This window comes from Enhydra lutris, unplaced genomic scaffold (genome assembly GCF_002288905.1).
Source record: "Enhydra lutris kenyoni isolate GAN:26980312 unplaced genomic scaffold, ASM228890v2 scaffoldscaffold28, whole genome shotgun sequence".
Lineage (NCBI taxonomy): Eukaryota > Metazoa > Chordata > Mammalia > Carnivora > Mustelidae > Enhydra > Enhydra lutris.
The window spans coordinates 1,486,324-1,508,387 of record NW_019154112.1 but is presented as its reverse complement, the minus strand read 5'-3'; the positions used below and the strand labels follow the sequence as shown (position 1 = coordinate 1,508,387).

The window sequence follows — 22,064 nt, the reverse complement described above, 5'->3', positions numbered from 1 at the left end:
GTCTTCCTTTTCATCTGCTTTTGTAGTGTCTGTTGAAATACCTGGTTCTCCCCCTGGGTGGAACCCAGGGTCCCCCTACAGCAGTGTCACTGTGGGTTTGTATGTGTTTATTTTTAGTAATCTCTACACCCAATGTGAGATTCGAACCCACGACCCTGAGATCAAGAGTCGCACACTCCCAACTGCCACCAGCCAGGTGCCCCGTTGTCCCTGTGTTTCTATTGAGGCAGGGTAGGCCCCTTTGTGGACTTCCGCTTGGTGTTTCATCTTGTTCTTATTCTTTTGTTTTGTATTAGCTGGTCTAAAGAAACAATAACTTTCTCTGAAGTAAACTTTATTCCTAATACGAAACAAAATTTGCAGAAAAGCTGAAAATTCTGGGTCTGAGGAAGGTGAGGAAACAGGGCGTGGCAGCCCACTGGGGTCTTGGAAGGTGGAGGAAGGCCAAGGAAGGGCTCTCAAAGGATGGCAGTGGCAGCAGGCAGCACTTCCTGACTCATGAAAAGGTCCAGGTCCAAGCTGGGATCTTCCAAATCCAGTTTCAGAAATTTATCAACTAATGTCTGGCAACTGAGGGGAGAAAGGACAGCAGGGTTTATGGCAGAATAGAAAGCTGTGTCCCCAGGCAGAAGGGAGAGGCTGTAGCACAGTGAACCAGGAAAATTTAGGGATTTCAGAAACAAATCATGGGTCTTTGAAGGGCAAAGAGGCTGTCTGGGTCCCTAAAAGGGGAAGAAGAGCTGTAGAACATGCTGGAAAGAACCAGGACACTGGCCACACACTCACTTTTCCATCTGCTTCTCCTTCAGCAACTCTTTGACAGGCTTGATGGGTTTCCCACTGCGGATCAAGTCTGAGACCTAGCAACAAGAAGTGGGGTGAGGTGGGGGAGTTGGGTAAGAGAACCAGAAATAAGGATCAGAAATCCCATGGACCCAGAAACCCAGGCCCCTGAGAAGAGTAGGGACAATGGTAGGGAGGCCTGATGGAGGTGTTTGACCTTTGGATCTCACCTCCTTGCCACGAGTAAGGAGTTGGTCAGGAAGCCCAGCCTGGGCAGCTGTGTGGGAGGCATGGCTAGCCTTGGCAATGCCTTCACACACCTGATAGAAGAAGACAAGTTCGTCCCCATCCTCACAGGTCTCCATGGTCTTAAAAGAGATAGAAGGGGACAGTGAAACATGAATCAGTCTGCGCCCCGCCCTGAAACCCCTGGCTGATCCCTGTGGGGAGTGAGAAATGGGAAGGATGCCTCTGTTCTGAGGATCCTGTTCTGGGTTCTGGTAAATGTTCATCTTAGGGATCCCCAGAGGGCTAGAATGGTGTCCTTACCAAATACTGCAGAAGGGGCCCCTGGGGCAGCAACTGGAGCTGAACAAGGCTCAGAAAGTTGGTGGCCACAAAGATGTGAGGGCACGCGGGTCCAAGTGCCAGCCAGTGTCGGAGGACAGCAGCTAACAGCGCGAGCCCGTCCACCTGCGCACAGGGCAGGGGTGAGGGTACTGAACCACAGGTGCACCCCCTTATACACTCCACCTGCCCTAGCCATCCCCATCTTGTACTTTCCTGCCCACATACCCCCATTCCTCTCCTGAGCACCCCACCCCTCCGTTTTCCTCTCCTCGGTTTCTCTTCATTTTGTCTCCTCACCGTGTTGGTTCCCTTTCCAAATTCGTCAATGAGGACCAGAGACTGCTTGGTGGCATTGTTTACTGCTTTCGCCACCTGCTGAGGACCAAGTGGACAAGGGAGCGTTTCAGTAGCGTTCAAGGCCTGCAGTGAACTGACCAGTCTGCCTGTGGGTAAAGCTGCTTGTGTGTGTGTCAGCCCTACTGGACTGCAAGTTCATTAATGGCAAGACTTGGGTTTTGTTCACCCTTTCATTGCCAACAGTGCCTCATGCAAAGCAAAGGTTCAAAGTATTGATTCTCCCAGTCTCTGAACTCGGTGCTCCCTGCCCATAATATAGAAGGCACACAGCAGAGGGAATGGTTTTCTTGTTCTGATCATTTTTCAAGAATAGAGTTCCTTCCCCATTAACACCCTCCACCGGTCCCACCCCCCCAACTTTGCTCCCTTTGACCTGGTTGAGGTCAATCATAAAGGTCGAGAGGCCCAGGGAGATGGATTCACAGCTGTGGATTCGGGTGAAGATGGCGTCTACAGCCCCAATTTCGGCTTCCTCTGCTGGCACGAAGCTGCCCACCAGGGCCATGAATGTGATCAAGCCTACCTAATAGGGAGGAGACAGGGTCTTGAGCCTGGTGGTGCGGGCCAGGGTGGGGGTGAGGCAAGGCTGAGAGGTGAATTATAGATCAAGGAGGGGTGGACACAGTTTAAAGAGAGCCCCTCAGCTCTCTTTAGAATAAGGAAAGAGGGCGGGAGAGTGGGCAGTGTTCCCGAGTGTGAACAGCACGGACCTGTTCAGAGTAGGGGGAGGCTTTTAGGCCACAGAGGGATCTGTTAGAGCATGGCTCTCTCTCAAGTAGAGAGAGCATGTGTGCACAATGGCCTTTCTATGACAGGTCAGGTCAGAACACCTCGGAGGAGCTGCAGGGACCTGTGTTTGGAGGCAGGAGGGAGATGGAGACAATGAAGAAGATGCCAGAGGCCCAGTGTGCAGGGACTCTCCTCACCTGTTTGAGGTATATGCTCTTCCCTGAGGAGTTGGGTCCAGTGATGACTTTGACCCTCCCTTTGTCCCCACCACATTCTGCAGAGTTGGGCACGAAGGTTCGGGCACAGAGTTCCATCAGAGGATGTCTGCCGTGGGTAGAAAGTCACCTCACATGTGGCCTCTCAATGCAGACGAATGAAGCCACCAGAAGATGGGGCCTTTGGGCCCCTTGTGTCTATGCCTCTACCCGCTTCTGTTCTCACCTGCCGTTCTGGATTCGGACCCCAAGGAGCTGGGGAGAGTAACGGGGCCTTGAGTAGCCATAGTCCCGGGCAGCACTGGCTAGAGCCAGCAGGACGTCCAGGCGGGAGGCAAGATCCAAAACCCGGGTCAAGACAGCGGCCCGTGCCAGCACCTGACACTGCAGCTGGTACATCAGCAGGGTCTCCTGGTCTGGGGACAGGGGAGGGAGGAGCTGGGCGTCAGCTCCAGGAGAAAATGAAGAGGAGACAAGCCCCCAGACACCAGATATAGTCTGAGACCTTACAAGATATTGAGAGGAAAAGGTGTGGAGTCAGAGTGAGAGAGAGAGCAGAAGGAAAGGAGCCTGTAGACTGTCCTCCAAACTGCCCGCTCCCCTCCAGCCTTTTGCTTCTCCTCACCCCGGATGTCACAGTGCAGGTCCCCCAGCAATGCGTCCAGCTCCTTGGTTCGAGCGCTACGATAGTGCAGCTTCTCCTCTGACAGGAACTGGGAACAAGGGCTCAAAGCTATGGGCTTTTTCTCCTTGGTCCCCGTCTTCTCTAACACCACCTCCACCCCACCCTTTTTTATTCTTTTAAAAAAAAATTTTATTTAAAAATATAACAGATATGGGGTGCCTGGGTAGCTCAGTGGTTAAGCGTCTGCCTTTGGCTCGGGTATTGATCCCAGGGTTCCGGGATCGAGCCCCACATTGGGCTTCTCCGTCTCCCACTCCCCCTGCTTGTGTTCCCTCTCTCACTGTGTCTCTGTCAAATAAATAAATAAAATAAATAAAAACATACACAGAAAATTGTATAAAACAATACATAGCATAAGGAATTATTATGAGGCAAATACCCTGGTAACCAACCATGTAAGTTACAAAGTAGTTAAAAAACTAAAATTTTGGGTGCCTGAGTGGCTCAGTGGGTTAAGCCTCTCCCTTCAGCTCAGGGCATGATCCCAGGGTCCTGGTTTCATAAAAAGGCTCTTAATCCATTTTGAGTTTATTTTTGTACATGGTGTAAGAAAATGGCCCAGTTTCATTCTGTTGCACGTAGCTGTCCAATTTTCCCAACATCATTCATTGAAGAGACTGTCTTTTCCCCATTGTGTATTCTTTCCTGCTTTGTCAAAGATTGACAAGGGTGTCTTATTTTATTTACCTCAGAGACAGAGGGAGAGAGAGCATGAGCTGGGAAGGGGGGAAAGGGAGAGGAGGGGCAGAGATAGAGGGAGAAGCAGACTCCCCACTGAGCAGGGAGCCCAACATGGGGCTCAATCCTAGGACCTTGAGATCATGACCTGAGCCAAAGACAGATGCTTAACCAACTGAGCCACCCAGGTGCCCCAATAAATAAAATTTTGAGAAAAAAAAAAAGATTAATTGACCATATAATCACAGGTTTATTTCTGGGCTTTCTGTTCTGTTCCATTGATCTATATGCCTATTTTTGTGCTAATATCATACAGTTTTGATTATTACAACTTTGTAATGTAACTTTAACTCTGGAATTGGGTTACCTCTGGTTTTATTTCTTTTTTCAAGATTGCTTTGGCTATTTAGGGTCTTTTATGTTCCATTCCAATTTTAGGATTATTTGTTTTAGTTTTGTGAAAAATGCTGTTGGTATTCTGATGGGGACTGCATTAAATCTGTAGATTGCTTTGGGTAATATAGACATTTGAACAATATTTGTTCTTCCAATTCCAGAGCATGAAATGCCTTTCCATTTCTTTGTGTCACCTTCAATTTCTTTCATCAAGGTTTTATAGTTCTCGGAGGACAGGTCTTTCATCTCTTTTCCACCCTGACTTTTTTCCTTTTTAATCTCAGAGCTGGCAAGGATCAAAGTAGAACTACAGAAGAGACATTCCATATTGGGCAGTGCTGATAGGATAAGGCCCTCCCTCAGCTGCTGACTTATTTCTCTTACCTCCCCCTACAGAAGTCAAGGGTCTTACCATGAAGTCCAGTCCTTCAATCTCAAAGTCACTAGCCTCTGCCATGGAAGGCAGGCGGGGAATAGAGAGAAGGAAGCCAATCTGAGGAGAGTAAAGAGATAAAACAGGGAATAAAGCACCAAGCACCGGGATGCCTGGGTGGCTCAGCCGGTTAAGCATCTGCCTTTGGCTCAGGTAGTGATCCCAGGGTCCTGGGATCGAGTCCCATGTCGGGCTCCCTGCTCAGCAAGGAGCCTGCTTCTCTCTGCCTGCCGCTCCCCCTGCTTGTGTTCTTGTGCACTCCCCAACAAATAAAATCTTTAAGAAAAAATAAAAAATACAGTACCGGGCACCTTATTTCCCTGGAGAACAGAAAGATTCCTGTATTCTGCAGTGCTTCCCTCAGGGGCCTAACGCTACCACTGGGTGTTCATCATCTTCCAGCTTCTCCAGGAGCTTTCTTACCTAGCAGTCTGTCCTTCCTGAGCCTACTATCTCCCATGAAAGATCCCTGGGGGTTACACCCACCCTCCTGCCCTCACCAGAGGGATGTAGATGACACTGCATGATGGAATACGGGAGTCCAGATTCTCTAGCTCCTTCCTGGCGACCTCAGTGAGGAAACTGGGAAGTCCCATCAGCCTTCGTTTTTCTAGGAGGGTGGAAGACATGTGGGTATCAAAAGGAAGGCTCCTGTCCTGTTAGCAACCCATCCCCAGTTGTAGTGGCCGCCTATTGATGATGGCACCCTGTCACTGGGTGAGGCTCGTGTTTCAGGGCTCACAGGCTGCACACCCAACACTCACTCTCATCAATGTCAGGATCTATGTTGGGGAGGACTGTGAAGCGATTTTCAGCAAGACTGCCCTCAAAGTCCACCTGAGGAGATAAAAAGTCCAATTGCTCACCACCCAGAACCATCCCCAGTCCTGTTCCTCACCTTTCCTTGGGCCCCTATTCTCCCTGCATTCCCTGCTTTGACACTAACCCTCCAAGCATGCCTCTGATGTTCTGCCCACTCCTCTCACCATCCCATTCTTTGGTCATCCAACTGAACTTGATGTCTCCCATTTCCAATACCACATTCCCCAGAGGCCAGTTTTCTCCATCCTCTAATCCCACCTCTCTCCCCTAGGTCCCCAGGGGCTCTGCCTCATTCTCCCACTCACCACCTTCCCAATGAGGCTAGCAATATGGTGCAGGTCATCAGAGAATTCTTGGGCAATGTCCTGAAAGAGCTGGATGGACTGGGGCAGGGAGCGGCAGGCATCCCTCAGACCCAGGGCACTGTACACAGTCTGCAGCACAAATGGACAGAAGGTGGGTTGAGGCGAGGGGACAGGGAAGGACAGAGGAGAAAACACAATAGGACAGACAGAAGATCTCAGAGGCAAAGAAGAACAATAAACGAGGAAATGGCATCTGCCAAACTCTGCCAGGCACTCCACTCAACACTGAGGCCACAAAGAACTAAAATGTGGCCCCTGTCCCAGAAGAGCTCATGGTCTAGTGAGGAAAACAGAAATACACCCAGAAGATTTAAAAATAAAGTGGTAGGTGCTTTAATAGAGGAGAGGATTTCATATTGAGGAAGGAGAAAGAGAAGAGGGGATATAAAAGGCAGAGAATTACATGCAAAGAAGGGGCAAGACACACTGAGGTAAGGGAGCAGGAAGAGAGAAAGGGTGAGGGTCATTGACAATTAATTCCGCAGGATGAAGGGCAGTGCCCTGAGGTGGCTGCCAAGGTTAGACAGTGTGGACACACTGACATCTACTGAGCCTTACTCGATGGCAGAGGACCCAAGTATATGAATCAAAGGTTTATAATCTAGCCATGATGGAAACAAGCACCAAAAACAATGGCTATCCACAAAAAAAACTGATCAAGTTATGAAACTGACTAAAATTATTAAGGAAGTTCAGAGAATAAGACTAACTCGGGCTAACATTATTGGAGATATCTTTACAGAGAAAAGGAAACGAGGGGCCCCTAGGTGACTCAGTTGACTGGGCGCCTGACTCTTGATTTCGGCTCAGGTCACTATCTCAGGGTCTTGGGATTGAGTCTGGAATCAAGTTCCACACAGTCATGGAGCCTGCTTGAGATTCTCTCCCTCCCTCTCCCTCTGCCCACTTCCACATTCCCTGGCCAAGTGTGTGCATACGCTCTCTCTCTCTCTCTCAAAAAAAAACAAAAACAAAAACAACCAACCAAACTAGGTTATGAATAAGGCTATTCAAAGGAACAAGGGTGTTCTGGTTGGGAGTATGAGCAGGGCAAACAGTAGTGGGAATAAAAGCTAACACTTTCTGAATGTTTACTAAGTGAAAGGCAATATTCTAAACTCTTCACATATGTTAACTTCATCCATTCCTAAAAATAATCTTAGGAGATAGGGACTAGCATTATCTCCATTTTACAAACAACAAACCTGAAGCACAAAGAAATAACAAAATTTGCTTAAGGTCTCACAGAGAGTAAACAAAAGAGCTGGGATTTGAACCCACATGGCTGGCGTTGAAACACCACACTATACCAAGCAGAACGTGGGTGGCTTAGTCGGTTGGGTGTCTGCCTTTGGCTCAGGTCATGGTCCCAGGGTCATGGGATTGAGCCCGGCTTCGGGCTCCCTGCTTGGCAGGAGGCCTGCTTCTCCCTCTCCCACTCCCCCTGCTTGTGTTCCCTCTCTGGTCGTGTCTCTGTCAAATAAATAAATAAAAATCTTAAAAAAAAAAAAGAATAGGGTGGGTCTCCTCGGCAGAGTACCCAAATGCATAGCCTGGCCAGGCTGAAGCAGAGGATGAATGTGGAGTAGTGGAAATGCAATATACAAACAATCACCTATAACCATCCATGTTCAAAGAAAATTGCTAGATAATGAGAAGCAGGTTTCACACTGTCAGAGAAGGAAGTTACAAATGAGGAAAGGAGGAATACCCTCCGTGGTATTGACCTGGAATCAGAGGTATAAGTATGAACTCGTGGGTTCTTTAATATATAGATAGATTTAGGAATATAGGTATGAGTGCATGGGTTACCATACACGGATCTATTTCTTAGCTCTGTCTCTGGTGAGAAGTGAGATACCCCAGTAGCAATAACCACATCTAGTGTCCAGATCCTGGTTTCTAATACTATTCTCCAAAGAAAGTAACCAGGACTCCTTGGAGAAATGGTTGATTCCAGGGCTGGGGCAAGGAAAATATGAACCTGGAGCATCTTGTAGTTGCAGAAAGTTAGGAAATGTTCAGAAATGCACTGGGGGCCATGTCAGAAGAGCATTATCAGAAGGGCAGTATCTGAATCTGAAAAGTCAATCTGAAGGCCAAATGGGCAGATTAAAAGTCAATCTGAAAAGAACAGTCAAGGCTCTAAACTAGAAAAAATTGAGCAAAAATAAACAATAGCATTGAATTATGAATAATAAAATAAAATATGAGATAACTGGACTATGGTTATGTAACATGTTAACATTTTTTTATTAATATATTAACATTAAGGGAAGCTGAGTGAAAGAAAGGTATTTGAGAACACCCTGTGCAATTTTTGCAGCTTTTCTTTACGTCTTAAATTTTTTTTAAAGATTTTATTTATTTATTTATTTGACAGACAGAGATCACAAGTAGGCAGAGAGGCAGGCAGAGAGGTGGGGGAAGCAGGCTCCCTGCTGAGCAGAGAGCCTGATGTGGGGCTCGATCCCAGGACCCTGAGATCATGACCTGAGCCAAGGGCAGAGGCTTAACCCACTGAGCTACCCAGGTGCCCCTTAAATTATTTCTTAAAAAAGAAATTAAAACAAAACAACAGAAGGATAAATCTTAAAAATTTTATAATAATCTTTTTTTTAAAGATTTTATTTATTTATTTGCCAGAGAGCGAGCGTGGGAGAGAGAGAGTACAAGCAGGGAGAGCAGCAGACAGAGAGAGAAGCAGGCTCCCCGATGAGCAAGGAGCCCAATGCAGGACTCGATCCCAGGACCCTGGGATCATGACCTGAGCTGAAGGCAGACACTTAACTGACTGAGCCAAATCTTAAAAAATTTTTAAAGAAAATGTTATTAGGTGGAAATGGAGAGAAAGATAGAAACTAAAATTAGTTGCCTATACCTTGTTTGGATTACATTTTGGAGCTGTGTTAATATTTTACATAATTATAAAGGTAAATTAAATATTAAAAACTAATTCCTAAAAATCAAAAATAGAATGAAACATATGAACATGAATGTATATTCAGGTAGTGATATAACCACACAGACAGGAACTATTTCAAGTGACTAAAACACAGTAATATGACTGTATCCTTAGTAGGGACAAAAAGAACTTCCCTTCTCCCCCCCCCCAAAAATCTTAAATTATTTTCAGCAATAATATTGTTGGTAGTAGTGTTGGTATTGCTATACTAAGACTGTTGTGGGTGTAATGTCAGAAAAAGCAAATAAGTGATATTCTGATCTTATCATTCCTACTGTTACTGAGAACCAGAATTTCCACTATGGAAGAAGGAGTGTTGAAGAGGATAGTATAAGAATATGCAAGGTAAGAACCCTGTGCTTCTGAATTTAAATTGCTGGCATCAGTACCAATTTATCATGTATTTTACTTTTTAAAAATTCCTAGATACGTCTGCAGAAAAGCCTTTAAAGCAATAAGCAAACCATGCTGTGCACCCTCTAGGATTCAGACTGTGATACAGAAATGCCATTTTTCACTAAAAGGAACCGGCACTCTTTGGAGAAATGTCTGATTCTGGATCAGAACCAAGAGATGTAGGGGTGCCTGGCTGGCTCAGTCAGCACAACATGCAACTCTTGATCTCAGGGTTGTGAGTTCAAGCTCGCTTAGGGTACAGAGATTACTTAAAATAAATTAAAAAAAAAAAAAAAAAAAAGAACCAGGAGATGTAAATGATATATCTGGTACATCTTGTCAAACCAGAGAGCAGGAGGGAAGCTATCAAGTGGGGACATCTACTGGGGTCATGTTTAAAGGACTCAGAAGACAACATGAAGAGGCTCCCATTGGCCACAGATGGAATAATCTGAACATGCAGAAAGATTAAAAATGCAATGGACTGAAACACATGTGTAAATCTGAGCTCATGATGATACTAAAACAACAAAAACCACACTGGCTACCTTGGGGGATGGAAGGTGTTAGGGAACACTAGTAATTTCCTATATGCTGAGAGCTGGTAAATAAAGGCAGGGGAGAAAATCAAGCAGTTTCTATTATATTAAATGTACCACTGAGTAACCAAAAAGCAGATGAAAGGAAATTTCTCTTTACAGAAACATTCAGACTAATAAATGGAGAAAGAATGACAGAGTAACATTATTTTGTAATCCCTAAGGAATTAATGGACTTCAGTATTAAACATCAAAGCCACTAATGTCACAAAAAAAGACACAGACATATCAGGCATCATATTCCTCTGCTTATAAAACAATATTAAAGGGGCGCCTGGGTGGCTCAGAGGGTTAAGCCTCTGCCTTTGGCTCAGGTCGTATCTCTGGGTCCTGGTATCGGCACCCCCCCACCCCCGCCGCCCCCGGCCCCGCATCCGGCTCTCTGCTCAGCAGGGAGCCTGCTTCCCCCTCTCTCTCTGCCTGCCTCTCTGCCTACTTGTGATCTCTGTCAAATAAGTAAATAAAATCTTTTTTAAAAAAAATTCTAGGGGCCTCTGGGTGGCTCAGTGGGTTAAAGCCTCTGCCTTCGGCTCAGGTCATGATCCCAGGGTCCTGGGATAGAGCCCCACATCGGGCTGTCTGCTCTCTGCTCTCTCCTCTCTCTCTGCCTGCCTCTCTGCCTACTTGGGATCTCTGTCTGTCAAATAGAAAAATAAAATCTTAAAAAAAGAATTCTAGAACAGAGTAAAACATGTCAAAAACACGTACAGAATGTAATCTGCGAAATCCAGGTTAAGGAAAACTACTGGGCAAACAATCCAACTTCTTCACCAAATAACTTGCTAGGGGGAAAAGAGAGCTAAATACTGAGATAGAGATGGAGGGAGAACAGTGAAATGAAAAAGGAACCCACAAAGGTGACTTCAAGAGACATAATCCCATTATATATGTTGAACGTATTTGCATCCTAATTAAACAAAACATTTTTTTTTTAAAAGATCATGGCATTTAAGAGAGGATTAGAAATGTGTACATCAGGGGTGCCTGGGTGGCTCAGTGGGTTAAAGCCTCTGCCTTTGGATCGGCTCATGATCCCAGGGTCCTGGGATCAAGCCCTGCATCAGGCTCTCTGCTCAGTGGGGAGCCTGCTTCCTCCTCTCTGTCTCTGCCTACTTGTGATCTCTGTTTGTCAAATAAATAAATAAAATCTTAAGAAAAAAGAAATGTGTACATCAGATAATTGATAATATTCAAGAATTATGCTAATTGTTAGCAAGATCATGGTATTGCTTGTTTTTTTTTTTTAAGATTCATTTATTTATTTATTTGACAGACAGAGATCACAAGTAGGCAGAGAGACAGGCAGAGAGAGAAAGAGGAGGAAGCAGCTCCCCGCTGAGCAGAGAGCCTGATGTGAGGCTTGATCATAGGACCCTGGGATCACGACCTGAGCCAAAGGCAGAGGCTTTAACCCACCGAGCTACCCAGGCGCCCCTTGTTATTCTTTTTTCAAAGTAATTTTCTTTTAGCAATCGTACTGAAATAGTTATGGGTGAAATGATATAACGGCTGGGAATTGCTTCAAACTAATCCAGGAAGGAGAAAGGGGGAGAAGATATACATCAAACAAGATTGGTTATGAGTCTAGGTGTTAAAACTGCATGGTAGGTATGTGGGGGTCATTATATTATTCTAATTTTTTTGTTAGTTTCCACAATACAAAGTTGTTGTTGTTGTTAAAGTGTTGGGATAAAGTTAGATGGGTGAGCAGAGTGCAGAGGATCTGGATTGCTTGCTAAGAGGCTTAACCTGGACCTCTAAGCTTCTAGAAGGGAGGCCTTACCTTGTACAGAACCTGCCAGTCACTGGCCTTGGTGTGGGACAGCTTCATGCGTTTCAGAATCAGCTACAGTCAGACAATGAGATGACTGTTTTACTTCTCCCACTTTAGTGCCCCCCAAGAAGCCCAATGTCCACTACTGACCCTCAAGCTCCTTCCCCACCTCTCTGCTCCCACCCTGGGCTCACAGGTACATTCTTGATATGACCCAGCAACCGATGCAGCATTTGAGCCATGTCCAGATTCTGAGGTAGGAGGAAAAACTGAATGACATCCAGCCGAGAATTTAGCTCTCCCAGGTCCTGAGTTGGACGTGTGAACCACAGCCTAGAAGTGAGGGATAAAGTAGGGGAGACCAGAATTTACATGTTGTCATCACTGTCTTTTTTTTTTAAAGATTTTATTTATTTGTGGGACACCTGGGTGGCTCAGGTCATGATCTCAGGGCCCTGGGATCAAGCCCCACGTCGGGCTCTCTGCTCAGCAGGGAGCCTGCTTCCCTTCTCCCCACCCCCCCAACCTCTGCCTGCCTCTCTGCCTACTTGTGATCTCTGTCAAATAAATAAATAAAAATCGTAAAAAAAAAAATCTATAAAATTAGCTTTAAAAAAAAGATTTTAGGGGCGCCTGGGTGGCTCAGTGGGTTAAGCCGCTGCCTTCAGCTGAGGTCATGATCTCAGGGTCCTGGGATGGAGCCCCACATCGGGCTCTCTGCTCAGCAGGGAGCCTGCTTCCTCCTCTCTCTCTGCCTGCCTCTCTGCCTGCTTGTGATCTCTCTCTGTCAAATAAATAAATAAAATCTTTTAAAAAAAAGATTTTATTTATTTGAGAGAAAGTGAGCTTGAGAAGGAGGGAGGGTCAGTGGGAGAATCAGACTCCTCGCTGAGCGGGAAGTCCAATGCGGGGCTCGATCCTGGGACTCCAGGATCATGACCTCAGCTGAAGCCAGATACCTAACCAACCGACTGAACCACGTAGCCCCCAATCACTGTCTTGTTCTCAGTTTGTGAGAGTGTATGTTTGGAGGGCCGTGGGGATCGTGGTGATATGTATCTGTACTGGCAAGCCCAGTGTGCTATCTATGCGGGTATGTTTACACATATCTACTAAAAATCTCTGCATGTGAGCACGACTCTGTTTATCCTGGTTTTGATGGATGTGACCATGTGTCATTCCATGTGGATAGCGATGGCGCTTGTCAATATTTAGAGGGAGAGCAGCGTATTGAGGTATTTGTATGCCAACGCTCCAGCTTTCTCTGCGGCTGAGTAGGAGAGGGTGAGTCAGCATGAGTTTATCTGCATTTGGCTGTGAAAAGTGCCTCTGGGTGTAATGGCACAGACGTTAGTCTTTTCCCGTTCTTCTGTAAAAGTATATAGCCATTCCATGCAGAACGGTAAGTCCCCAATTCATGATAATGGTCATCTCTGCAGAGAAAAAAGGACTGGGGAGGGACACAAGGCTTCAATAAATTGTCTTTTTTAAAGACTTTTTAAAATTAATATTTATTTATTTATTTGAGAGAGAAAGCATGAACATGGGGAGGGCCAGAAGGACATGCAGACTCCCTGCTGAGTGGGGAGCCTGATGCAGGGCCTCCATCCCAGGACCCTGAGATGATGACCTGAGCTGAAATCAGACGCTGAACTTACTGAGCCACCCATCTCCCCTCCTTTTTTAGTAAGCTCTACGCCCAACGTGGGGCTTGAACTCATGACCCCAAGATCAAGTCACATGCTCTACCGACTGAGCCAGCCAGGACCCCTTTAATAACTCTGCCTTATTCTTAATTTTGCTGGTGTAAACACAGAGGTGTATAACATCATCATCATTATCATCATTACTTCTACCCTTTGTGTGCCTGAGGTATCTTCTAAGAAATTAAATTAGTATACAGTAATAAATGTCTCATCTGGTTTGTCTAATTCTGGGTGTCCTTGTCTTTTGATGGCTATGAAGAATGTGAGATTCTGCAAGGACACATGAGCCATGAATTCTTTTCTGCATTACAGTAGGCCATTAGGCATGCTATTTTATATAAGAAACCTGTGGAGACACTGGAGCCTGGGGACATGCATCTCATACCATAGACGAGGACCAGTTACCCTGGGTTAGGATACCCCAAGTTAGAGTGAAGCAGAAGGCTGAGTGGGATTCAAGGGTGGGTTTTAGGCACCTCTGCTCCTTAGCCACAGATAGCTCTACTTGCAGCAGTGTAGGCCAGACTGAACACCTGTCCCCAGCCTGGAGAGCTTTGCCAAGCCTCCTGTCTTGTAAAATCCTGAGGTTTTTCTGACTTATGTACTGCTAGTGCCAGCAGATATCTTAGACAAGCTAAACCTTCTAATTTTACAGCTGAGAAAAATGAAGCCTTTAGAGAATAAGCCTTTAAACCGAGGCATCCGGGTCAGAGGTTCAGGTGTTGGGCAGGCTGGCCTGGGGGTGTTCCCCAGATACTTATCCAAAGTCACTGTCCTTTTAAGAAGTATAGCTGGGTCTTGAACTCAGGTGTGCAGATGGCTAGGACAGTGCTCTTCAGAGCATACTGTGACAATTCTGTCACCTTCCTGGTGCCCCATCCAGCTGGGCCGATTGGATCCTTAGTTCATAATTCAGGTTATGATTCCATGTCCTATTGGAACCTTCTTGGGGGATCTGCACTCCTTCCCAACTTAAACTCTGTTCTCTTCTCCCCTAAGAACGCCTTCCTTCTCATCCCTGGCCGAGGAGAGAGACCTGCACCTGCAGAACGTGGGGGTAATTAAATCATCCCAATTACCTGGAGATGACCTCAGGAATTATCCTAAATTAACCTCCAAAAGACACACAATGCAGGGCAGGTGAGGTGGGGAAAGAATTGTGCACCTGTGGGCTAGCAAAGTTTTCAGTTCTGAGTCTGCAGAGATGTGACCAGCAGGCTTGCATCTGGGTACCATGCTCACTCACTGGGTCTACCACATCCAAGGCCATGTGCCAGGCACTGAGGCCACAGGCAGGACCCCTGTATGGAGCTTGCAGTTATGAGAGCAAGCAGGTTCACTGACCACTAACTCCAAGCTGATGTGACGGTGCAGCCAGAAAACATAAACAGGCACTAAGCAACGGGAAGATGGGTGCCAGTCTCCCTACAGGTGCCTGTGAAAGTTTCACGGAAAAGGTGATAGTGGACTTGCACCTTGAAGAGGATGTAAGATTCTGAAAGGGGAAGAACACGGGAAAGACTTTCTGGAAGGAACTGCATAAACACAGGCTTGGTTATTTCCATGATGGAAAGTGGCCCAAAGGACTGGAATATAGGGTGGATCCAGGGAGAAAGGATTTAGGCAGCGCTCAGAAGATAATCATGGAGGGCGCCTGGGTGGCTCAGTGGGTTAAAGCTTCTGCGTTCGTCTCAGGTCATGATCCCAGGATCCTGGGATCGAGCCCCCCCGCATCTCTGCTCAGCGGGGAGCCTGCTTCCTCCTCTCTCTGCCTGCCTCTCTGCCTACTGTGATCTCTATCAAATAAACAAATAAAATCTTAAAAAACAAAAAAGAAGAAGAAGATAATCATGGAAATTCAAGTTGACGTAAGTGGGAGGGGCTCTGAACACCACACTGCTGAGGACGCTGATCTTCACCCTGGCCGGGAATGGGGAAGTCTCCTGAGGTTTCTGTTATTTTGTTTCTACTTAAGGTTTAAAAAAGTGGAGTGACACACTCAGATATCTATTTTGGAATGACAAGTATTTTGGAATGAAGGACAGATTAGAGAAAGAAGAGATTAGAGGCAGAGAGACCAATTTGAAGGTGACTGCGATGCTCCAGGTTGGAAAACATTATAGCCGGAATTAGAGCAGTGGGAAGAGGAAGGGAGATGGCTGAGAAAGACATCTCAGGGTAGAATCAATAGGCCTTAGTGAATAATTGAATATGAAGGGTGAAGGTTCAGCGCTTGAGCAGTATTGCCAGCAATGCCATTAGCCAGAAAAAAAAAAAGGATGCAGGAAGAGGAACCGGTCCAATGGGCATCAGCTTAGATGCTCTGAGTTTGAACCGCCTGTGGAAATTGCAAACGGCGATGATGTGAGGTGCACATTCCACATATAGAAGTTGGAACCAGAGACACAATTTTGAAAGTCATCAGAAAATAGTTTAAATTTGAAATATGGTTTTTATAATTAAAGATAGTACCATGTTGGATGCGTGGCTGGCTCGGTCAGAAGAACATGTGACTTTTGATCTTGGGATAGTGAGCTGGAGCCCCACGTTGGGGGGCATATTGTACTTAAAATTAAAAAAAAATCTTTTAGGGGCGCCTGGGTGGCTCAGTGGGTTGAGGCCTCTGCCTTCGGCTCGGGTCATGGTCCCAGGGTACTGGGATCCAGCTCCGCGTCCAGCTCTTTGCTCAGCAGTGAGCCTGCCTCTCTGCCTGCTTGTGATCTCTGTCTGTCAAAAGGATAAATAAAATCTCAAAAAAAAACCCACAATCTTTTAGGGGCACCTGGGTAGCTCATTTGGTTGAGAATCTGACTTTGGCTCAGGTCATGATCTCAGGGTCTTGGGATAGAGGCCTGCCTCAATCTCCCTGCTCAGCAGGGAGTCTGCTTATCCCTCTCCCTCTGCTCCTTCTCTCTCTCTCAAATAAAGAAAAAAAAAAAAATCTTTAAAAAAAATAAATAAATAAAGCCCAGGGTGCCTGGGTAGCTTGGTGGGTTAAGCGTCTGCCTTCAGCTCAGGTCATGATCCAAGGGTCCTGGGATCGAGTCCCACATCTTGGTTCCCTGCTTGGTGAGGCGTCTGCTTCTCCCTCTCCCTCTGCCTGCCACTCCCCCTGCTTGTGCTCCCACTCTCTGTCTAATGAATAAATAAAATCTTTTTCTTTTAAGATTTTATTTATTTGACAGAGAGAGAGAGGTCACAAGTAGGCAGAGCAGCAAACAGAGAGAGAGAGGGAAGCAGGCTCCCCGCTGAGCAGAGAGGCCAATGCAGGGCTCCATCCCAGGACCCTGAGATTATGACCTGGGCCAAAGGCAGAGGCTTAACCCACTGAGCCACCCAGGTGCCCCAATAAATAAAATACTTTAAAAATAAATAAATAAATAAAGCCCTACCATATGAGGTAGAAACTTCTAGTTATTAAGAAAAAAGAAAATGTGCAGCCTAAGAAATGTAGTTAATAATATTGTAACAACTTCACATGGTGACAGATGGTTGCTAGATTTATTGTGGTGATCACTTCATAATGTATATAAACGTTGAATCACTATGTTGTACACCTGAAACTAACATAATATGGTATGTCAACTACACTTCAATAAAAAAAAGATACTACCATGTGTGGATTAGTGTTTTGCGACTGTGTTTCTGCTGCTTGTGTGTGTGCAAGTCTGTATCATCAATGGGCATATATGTATTTGTGCTGACAACATCAAATGAAGATAACACGAGCTACCCCATGGGATTGGTATAAGGATTAAATGCATTTAGCCAGCATTTGGAAAAGGGCAGTTGCTTTTATTACCACCAGATGGAGTGGTGTGTGTGAGTCGAGGACTGCAGGCCTAAGCCTGTGGCATGTCTGTGAGACTCACCTGAGCAGCTTCTCTCCCCACTTACAACGGCATCTGTTGAGGATTCCTGTGAGGAGGAGCAGGAGCTGGGAGTAAGCTTGTTATAAGGCAGGGGCAGGGAAAGGAATGTTGTAGATGTGTCTAAACCGAGGCATCCAGGCCAGAGGTTAGGGTGTTGGGCAGGCTGGCCTGGGGGCGTTCCCCAGATACAGGACACAAAGGCAGCTAAAGCCAGCGCCTGGCCACAAATCTGAGCCAGGATTACCTTACAGGGGCTTAGGGGAGGGAGGGGCACTCCCAGGACCAGTCAGCCAGAAAAATACACAGAGTGGTTGTAGTTGGAATCACCAAGAGCCCAACACATATATGTAAACATTAGACACAATCCACCGAGATATGCACAGTGAAACCATGTAGATATTTGGGGCGATGTCCCCACTACACCCTAAAGCCAGAGATAACTGATAAAGACTCAATGCCAATAAAACACAGGCAGTTATGCAGTTATGTAACTCTCTTTCTACACTGGGCTCCCCAAGTCCCTGGACAGGTGCTCAACTAGCAGAAACAGTCATACAAGCCTAAGGAATGAACATGGAATTGGTAAAGACAGAAATGATAGGCTGATGACACTGGGCAACTGTGGGTGAGGGGAGATGCCTAAGCTCAGGGAAGGTACAAAGAGGCTAAGAGAGCTGGATGGGAGTGGAAGAGACATCTGGCAGTGGGAGTGAAGTGGGGAGAAAGGGGCTAGGACACGTGTTTGGAGGCAGCGGCTTTTCTGGCAGGCTTTTGCAGTGAGAGATGAGGGAAGGGGCATACTTACCAAAGAGGCTGAGCCCCTCTTTCAGTCCACTGGCCACTTTGTACACTGAGGGATGGGACTCACTCTTAAATATCTGCAGAACACTGTCGGGGAGAAATGGAGGAGTTTGAGGTAACTTGGGTTTTTAAAAGGAACTAGGAAAATGGAATGGAGGTTGGGAACATGCTCCTGAGGACAAGGTTTGCTGTGAGGTCTGTCCTGCACTCCTCTCTGCCTCAGTTTGTCTCTTTAGGATAACTCAGAAAGGCAGGCTATCTATTTGACACCTTTGTGCCTTTCTTCCTTTCTCCTCGCCCTCTCTTCCCTTTCCCTCAAGGAGACAGACCTTAATAACCCCAGGACTAAAGAAACTGGAGCCTCATTAGGATTATTATAGCATTAAACTTAATCCTTTTCCCTCCCCAGAGATGACAACCTGCCTCCATCTCCTTACCTGTACGTGTCTTGATCTATGCTTACCAGATGGGTCCTGAGGACAGAAAACAAGCAAAAGCGAAGGTGGCTAGGGTAGGGGCAGTGTGAGTTCTTTGCTAGGTTCCACCCTTCTCAGTCTTCTCCCCAGAGCTCTATATCCCCTTCAGGTGCCCCTGTATGTCCTAGAGCACTTTACCGGATAGGATACTGCCCACTTCCTGCACCCCCCACCCATCTTACTATTCCGGCCTCCCAATCCCACCTAACTTTGCTTGAGGTTAGGGTGAATCACGTACAACACAAATTTCTTAAAGCCCAGGATGGGGACGCTGACATTATAGTCTTCTAGTTCAACCCCAATCCTTCTTCGATCCAGAAACTTGAGCAAGCCTCCAAGGGCCCGAACCTGGAAGGGGATCAGGAATGGAGCTGAGGTCAATCCCAATGTCCTCGAGATTGAACACCACCAGGGAAAACTATTATTTTCCAGCGCTGGACTAGTATCTCCCAGGACTCAAAACCAGAAATGGGGTGCTTGTCCCTTTCTCCAGCCTGCTACATCCCAGCCCCTGCATCCCAGGACCCTTCTCACCGTGAGGATGCAATCAAAGGGAATAATAGAGGAGAGGAAGAGGATTTTCTCAGTGGCAGTCATGGAGTCTGGAATGAAGGCGTAGTTTCCAGAAAGGAGGCGCTGTTTGCTTATCTCCAGACCTATTTTGGGGGAGGCATGGGAGAGAAAGCTCACGTAGCCCAATTTTTCACCCCATTTTAAAAATGAGACAATACTCTGACAAATAAATAAAATCTTTTTAAAAAATTTAAAAAAGAACGAGACAACAGAAGCAAGAGAGATGATGTGACTTGCCAAGCTGCCACAGGCAGTTAATGGAGAGCTGAAACAAGAACCAAATCTTCACTCTGTCCATTTCTCTCTTTACTTTACATTTAACATAAAAATCTTTGGCTGAGAGCAAACCTCAGGAAGATATCTATTTGGAATCTGGAGTAAAAAAGATCATTTTAATAGAGGAATGAATAACACTAATGTTAACACTTAACATCTAATTAGGATAGAACATTCACTATCCTTTTTGCAATCCTGGGAAGGTTATTGTTATGGAAGTGTCTTATGGATCATCAGCCTTTCTTTTCCTTTTTCTTTTTCTTTTTCTTTTTTCTTAGGGACAAATGGCTCTGTCTTAAAGGCAAAATTTTCACAATCAAAGCTATCCACAAAGTGTCACCACTCCTTCTTCTCAGGGAAGGCCCTCAACCCTAGACATGTCTATGTGAAAGTTTCACAAGGTTTCAGGTTATTAAAGGGTAGGGAGCAGGAGAGATCTTGAGGACACTGGTTATGGGACTTAGAGAACACAAAGGGTTAGGATGAGATAAAGCTGAGGGGTGACTTGGGATAATGGGGCTGGAGTAAGAAGAAAGGGTAGGGAAACTGGGATTGGGGGCTGGGCAGAGCAAAGGAAGTACCAAAATCCACACTTGGCAAAAATACGATTTCAGGTCTCTTCGGCTCTCTGTGCTCCTGGGAGGCTGTGGGGGAAGCAAAGAAAGGGCCATTGGTCTGGACATCTCAGTCCCCTGCTTCTGTCCCACCTTCCCTCTCTCCCAATTCTGGCCTCCTGGCTGTAGCTCCCTCCAAGACCGTTTATTCTCCTGGAACATTTCATAGTTTAGTCCTTCCCCATTTTCACTTTTCCCTTACCCAGTCCTTACCAAGCTTCCCTAGAAACCGAGTCATATTCTCATCCTGTTTGGCACTCGTAACAATAGACCGGGGATTGATTTCATCCAATACTTAGAAGAAGAATGGAGACCAAATAAGTTAAAGGATCTTTATCCTCTAAAAGGGAACCCACAGCCCTTCCCTTTCTATCTCCCTTTACCCCTCCAGGAAACCCTCCAAAAAACAAACAAAAAAACCCCTCATTTCCTCCCTCAAAAAGTAAGGAGTGCTCTGTGCTCTGCACATTGGAAGCATAGGTACGAGTCAAGCATGAAGTTTTGGAAAAGAGTAGTGAGACTGTCAAGGTGGTACCAGGGAAGAGGAGTGGCTTGGAGGCTGACGCTAGACTATAAACCTCTGAAGGACAGACATGACTGATTTGCCCAGGACTATATGTCCAGCACCTGATACACTGTAAACACCTAATAAATGTCCCTTGAATAATGAAATTAATTCCTATAAACAACAGAGAGAGCCTCTAGGAGTCAATAAAATAGATTGAGTCAGGTGAGGATATATGAGTGAAATACACGTCCAGTCCCAGAATAGAGGAACCCATGGTTCTGCCCCCACCTCTCTGGAGAAGCCTGAGACTCTCCTGATCCGGAGCATCTGGCATGAAGTGGATGGTGGAGTCACTAGTGTCGTAATAGGCAATGCCCAAGTATCCTGAAGCCCACAGGACACACAGATGGGTCTGTCCCGGGAGGAAGAAAGGAAACATATTTGAACTGCTGGGTTATGCAGGGTTATGCCATGTCTTGCTTAACTGTAATCATTTTATCAAACCCCTGAGAGAGTCATCATCATCGTGGTTCATTAAGGTGAAGCAGCAGAGCATGCGACTAGCTAGCTCTTCCCAGCCCATTTATTCTAACATCCCGAGGGGCCAACCAAAGCCCCACTCTCTGGACCCAAGAGCCTGCTCCCAATAAGGCCACACCAAAGACCTCGGCCAGCTCCTGCTCGTTCTCGTTCTCCTCCGCCTCCGCCTCCCCACGGCCTGGCACCGGGGCCGGGCTGGGAAAGCCGGCCGAGGCTGCCCCGGGCCCCGGGCTCTGCGGCGTCCTGCCTGGGATCGCTCCGACGGAGGCCATGGCCTCGGAGGTTCTGCGGGAGCAGAAAATGAAGGCAGTTCAGGAGCGAGGTTTCACCGTGAGGAGCCTGGGGTAGGGGGTGCGCAGAAACGCAAACCCACCCAGGACTTCTGGGAGGGGGCTGAGGTACAGGGCGGCGAGGGCCGAGGAGAGCTGCGGTAACATTTTGTCTTTAACATCTGTGGGACATTTAAAAAAAAATATTTTATTTATTCATTTGACAGAGCAGAGAGCCCGACGCGGGGCTCAATCTTAGGACCCTGAGATCATGACCCAAGCCGAAGGCAGAGGCCTAACCCACTGAGCCACCCAGCCCCGTCTGTGGGACACTTTGACAGGCGACTTCTCAGATACGTCACTAAAGTCCAGACTATGCGAAACTTCACTCGCCCCACCCCCATTTCGGTCACGCGGAGGTTGTAGTTTGGCTGGAGGGCCCTGTGGGAGGGGGGTATGTATCTCTCCTCTCTCCGCCATTACCAGTTATACTCCCACGATCGCAGCCTTAACCTCCTGAGTTTCCCACCCCAGCCCTGTGCAACTCGCGGCGTTTTCCCGCGTTTTCCGTCACTTGGGTTGCTACGTGCCCGAAACCGCGTCCCTAGCAGCCCTGCGCCAGCAGGAGAGTCTTACTGGCGTGAGGATTAGATGCGCGCGCA

At 46.7% G+C, this 22,064-nt stretch overlaps 1 protein-coding gene across 3 annotated transcripts; it reads right to left on the bottom strand.

Annotated features, from left to right (window-relative positions):
- Window positions 1-226: 226 nt before the first annotated feature.
- Window positions 227-21,405, bottom strand: LOC111152285 (mutS homolog 5). 3 transcript variants are annotated; one of them, XM_022510758.1, is made up of 25 exons: window positions 21,259-21,405; window positions 20,882-21,005; window positions 20,299-20,379; window positions 20,053-20,115; window positions 19,138-19,278; window positions 19,032-19,040; window positions 18,861-18,993; window positions 18,584-18,619; window positions 18,151-18,233; window positions 17,346-17,391; window positions 11,962-12,100; window positions 11,777-11,839; window positions 5,974-6,102; window positions 5,611-5,683; window positions 5,347-5,456; window positions 4,826-4,906; window positions 3,280-3,367; window positions 2,881-3,070; window positions 2,637-2,763; window positions 2,084-2,233; window positions 1,651-1,728; window positions 1,333-1,476; window positions 1,104-1,151; window positions 787-860; window positions 427-570 (listed from the first exon to the last, which is right to left on the bottom strand). In XM_022510758.1, exons 1-25 carry the CDS (start codon window positions 21,403-21,405, stop codon window positions 459-461), a joined length of 2,469 nt encoding a protein of 822 aa, XP_022366466.1. In that variant the 3' UTR covers window positions 427-458. The 3 variants fall into 3 exon arrangements, with proteins under 3 accessions (XP_022366464.1, XP_022366465.1, XP_022366466.1); XM_022510756.1 differs by lacking the exon at window positions 19,032-19,040 and having other exon boundaries at window positions 227-570; window positions 1,014-1,151; window positions 18,861-18,970; window positions 19,157-19,278; XM_022510757.1 differs by lacking the exon at window positions 19,032-19,040 and having other exon boundaries at window positions 227-570; window positions 1,014-1,151; window positions 1,651-1,725; window positions 18,861-18,970; window positions 19,157-19,278.
- Window positions 21,406-22,064: the final 659 nt, after the last annotated feature.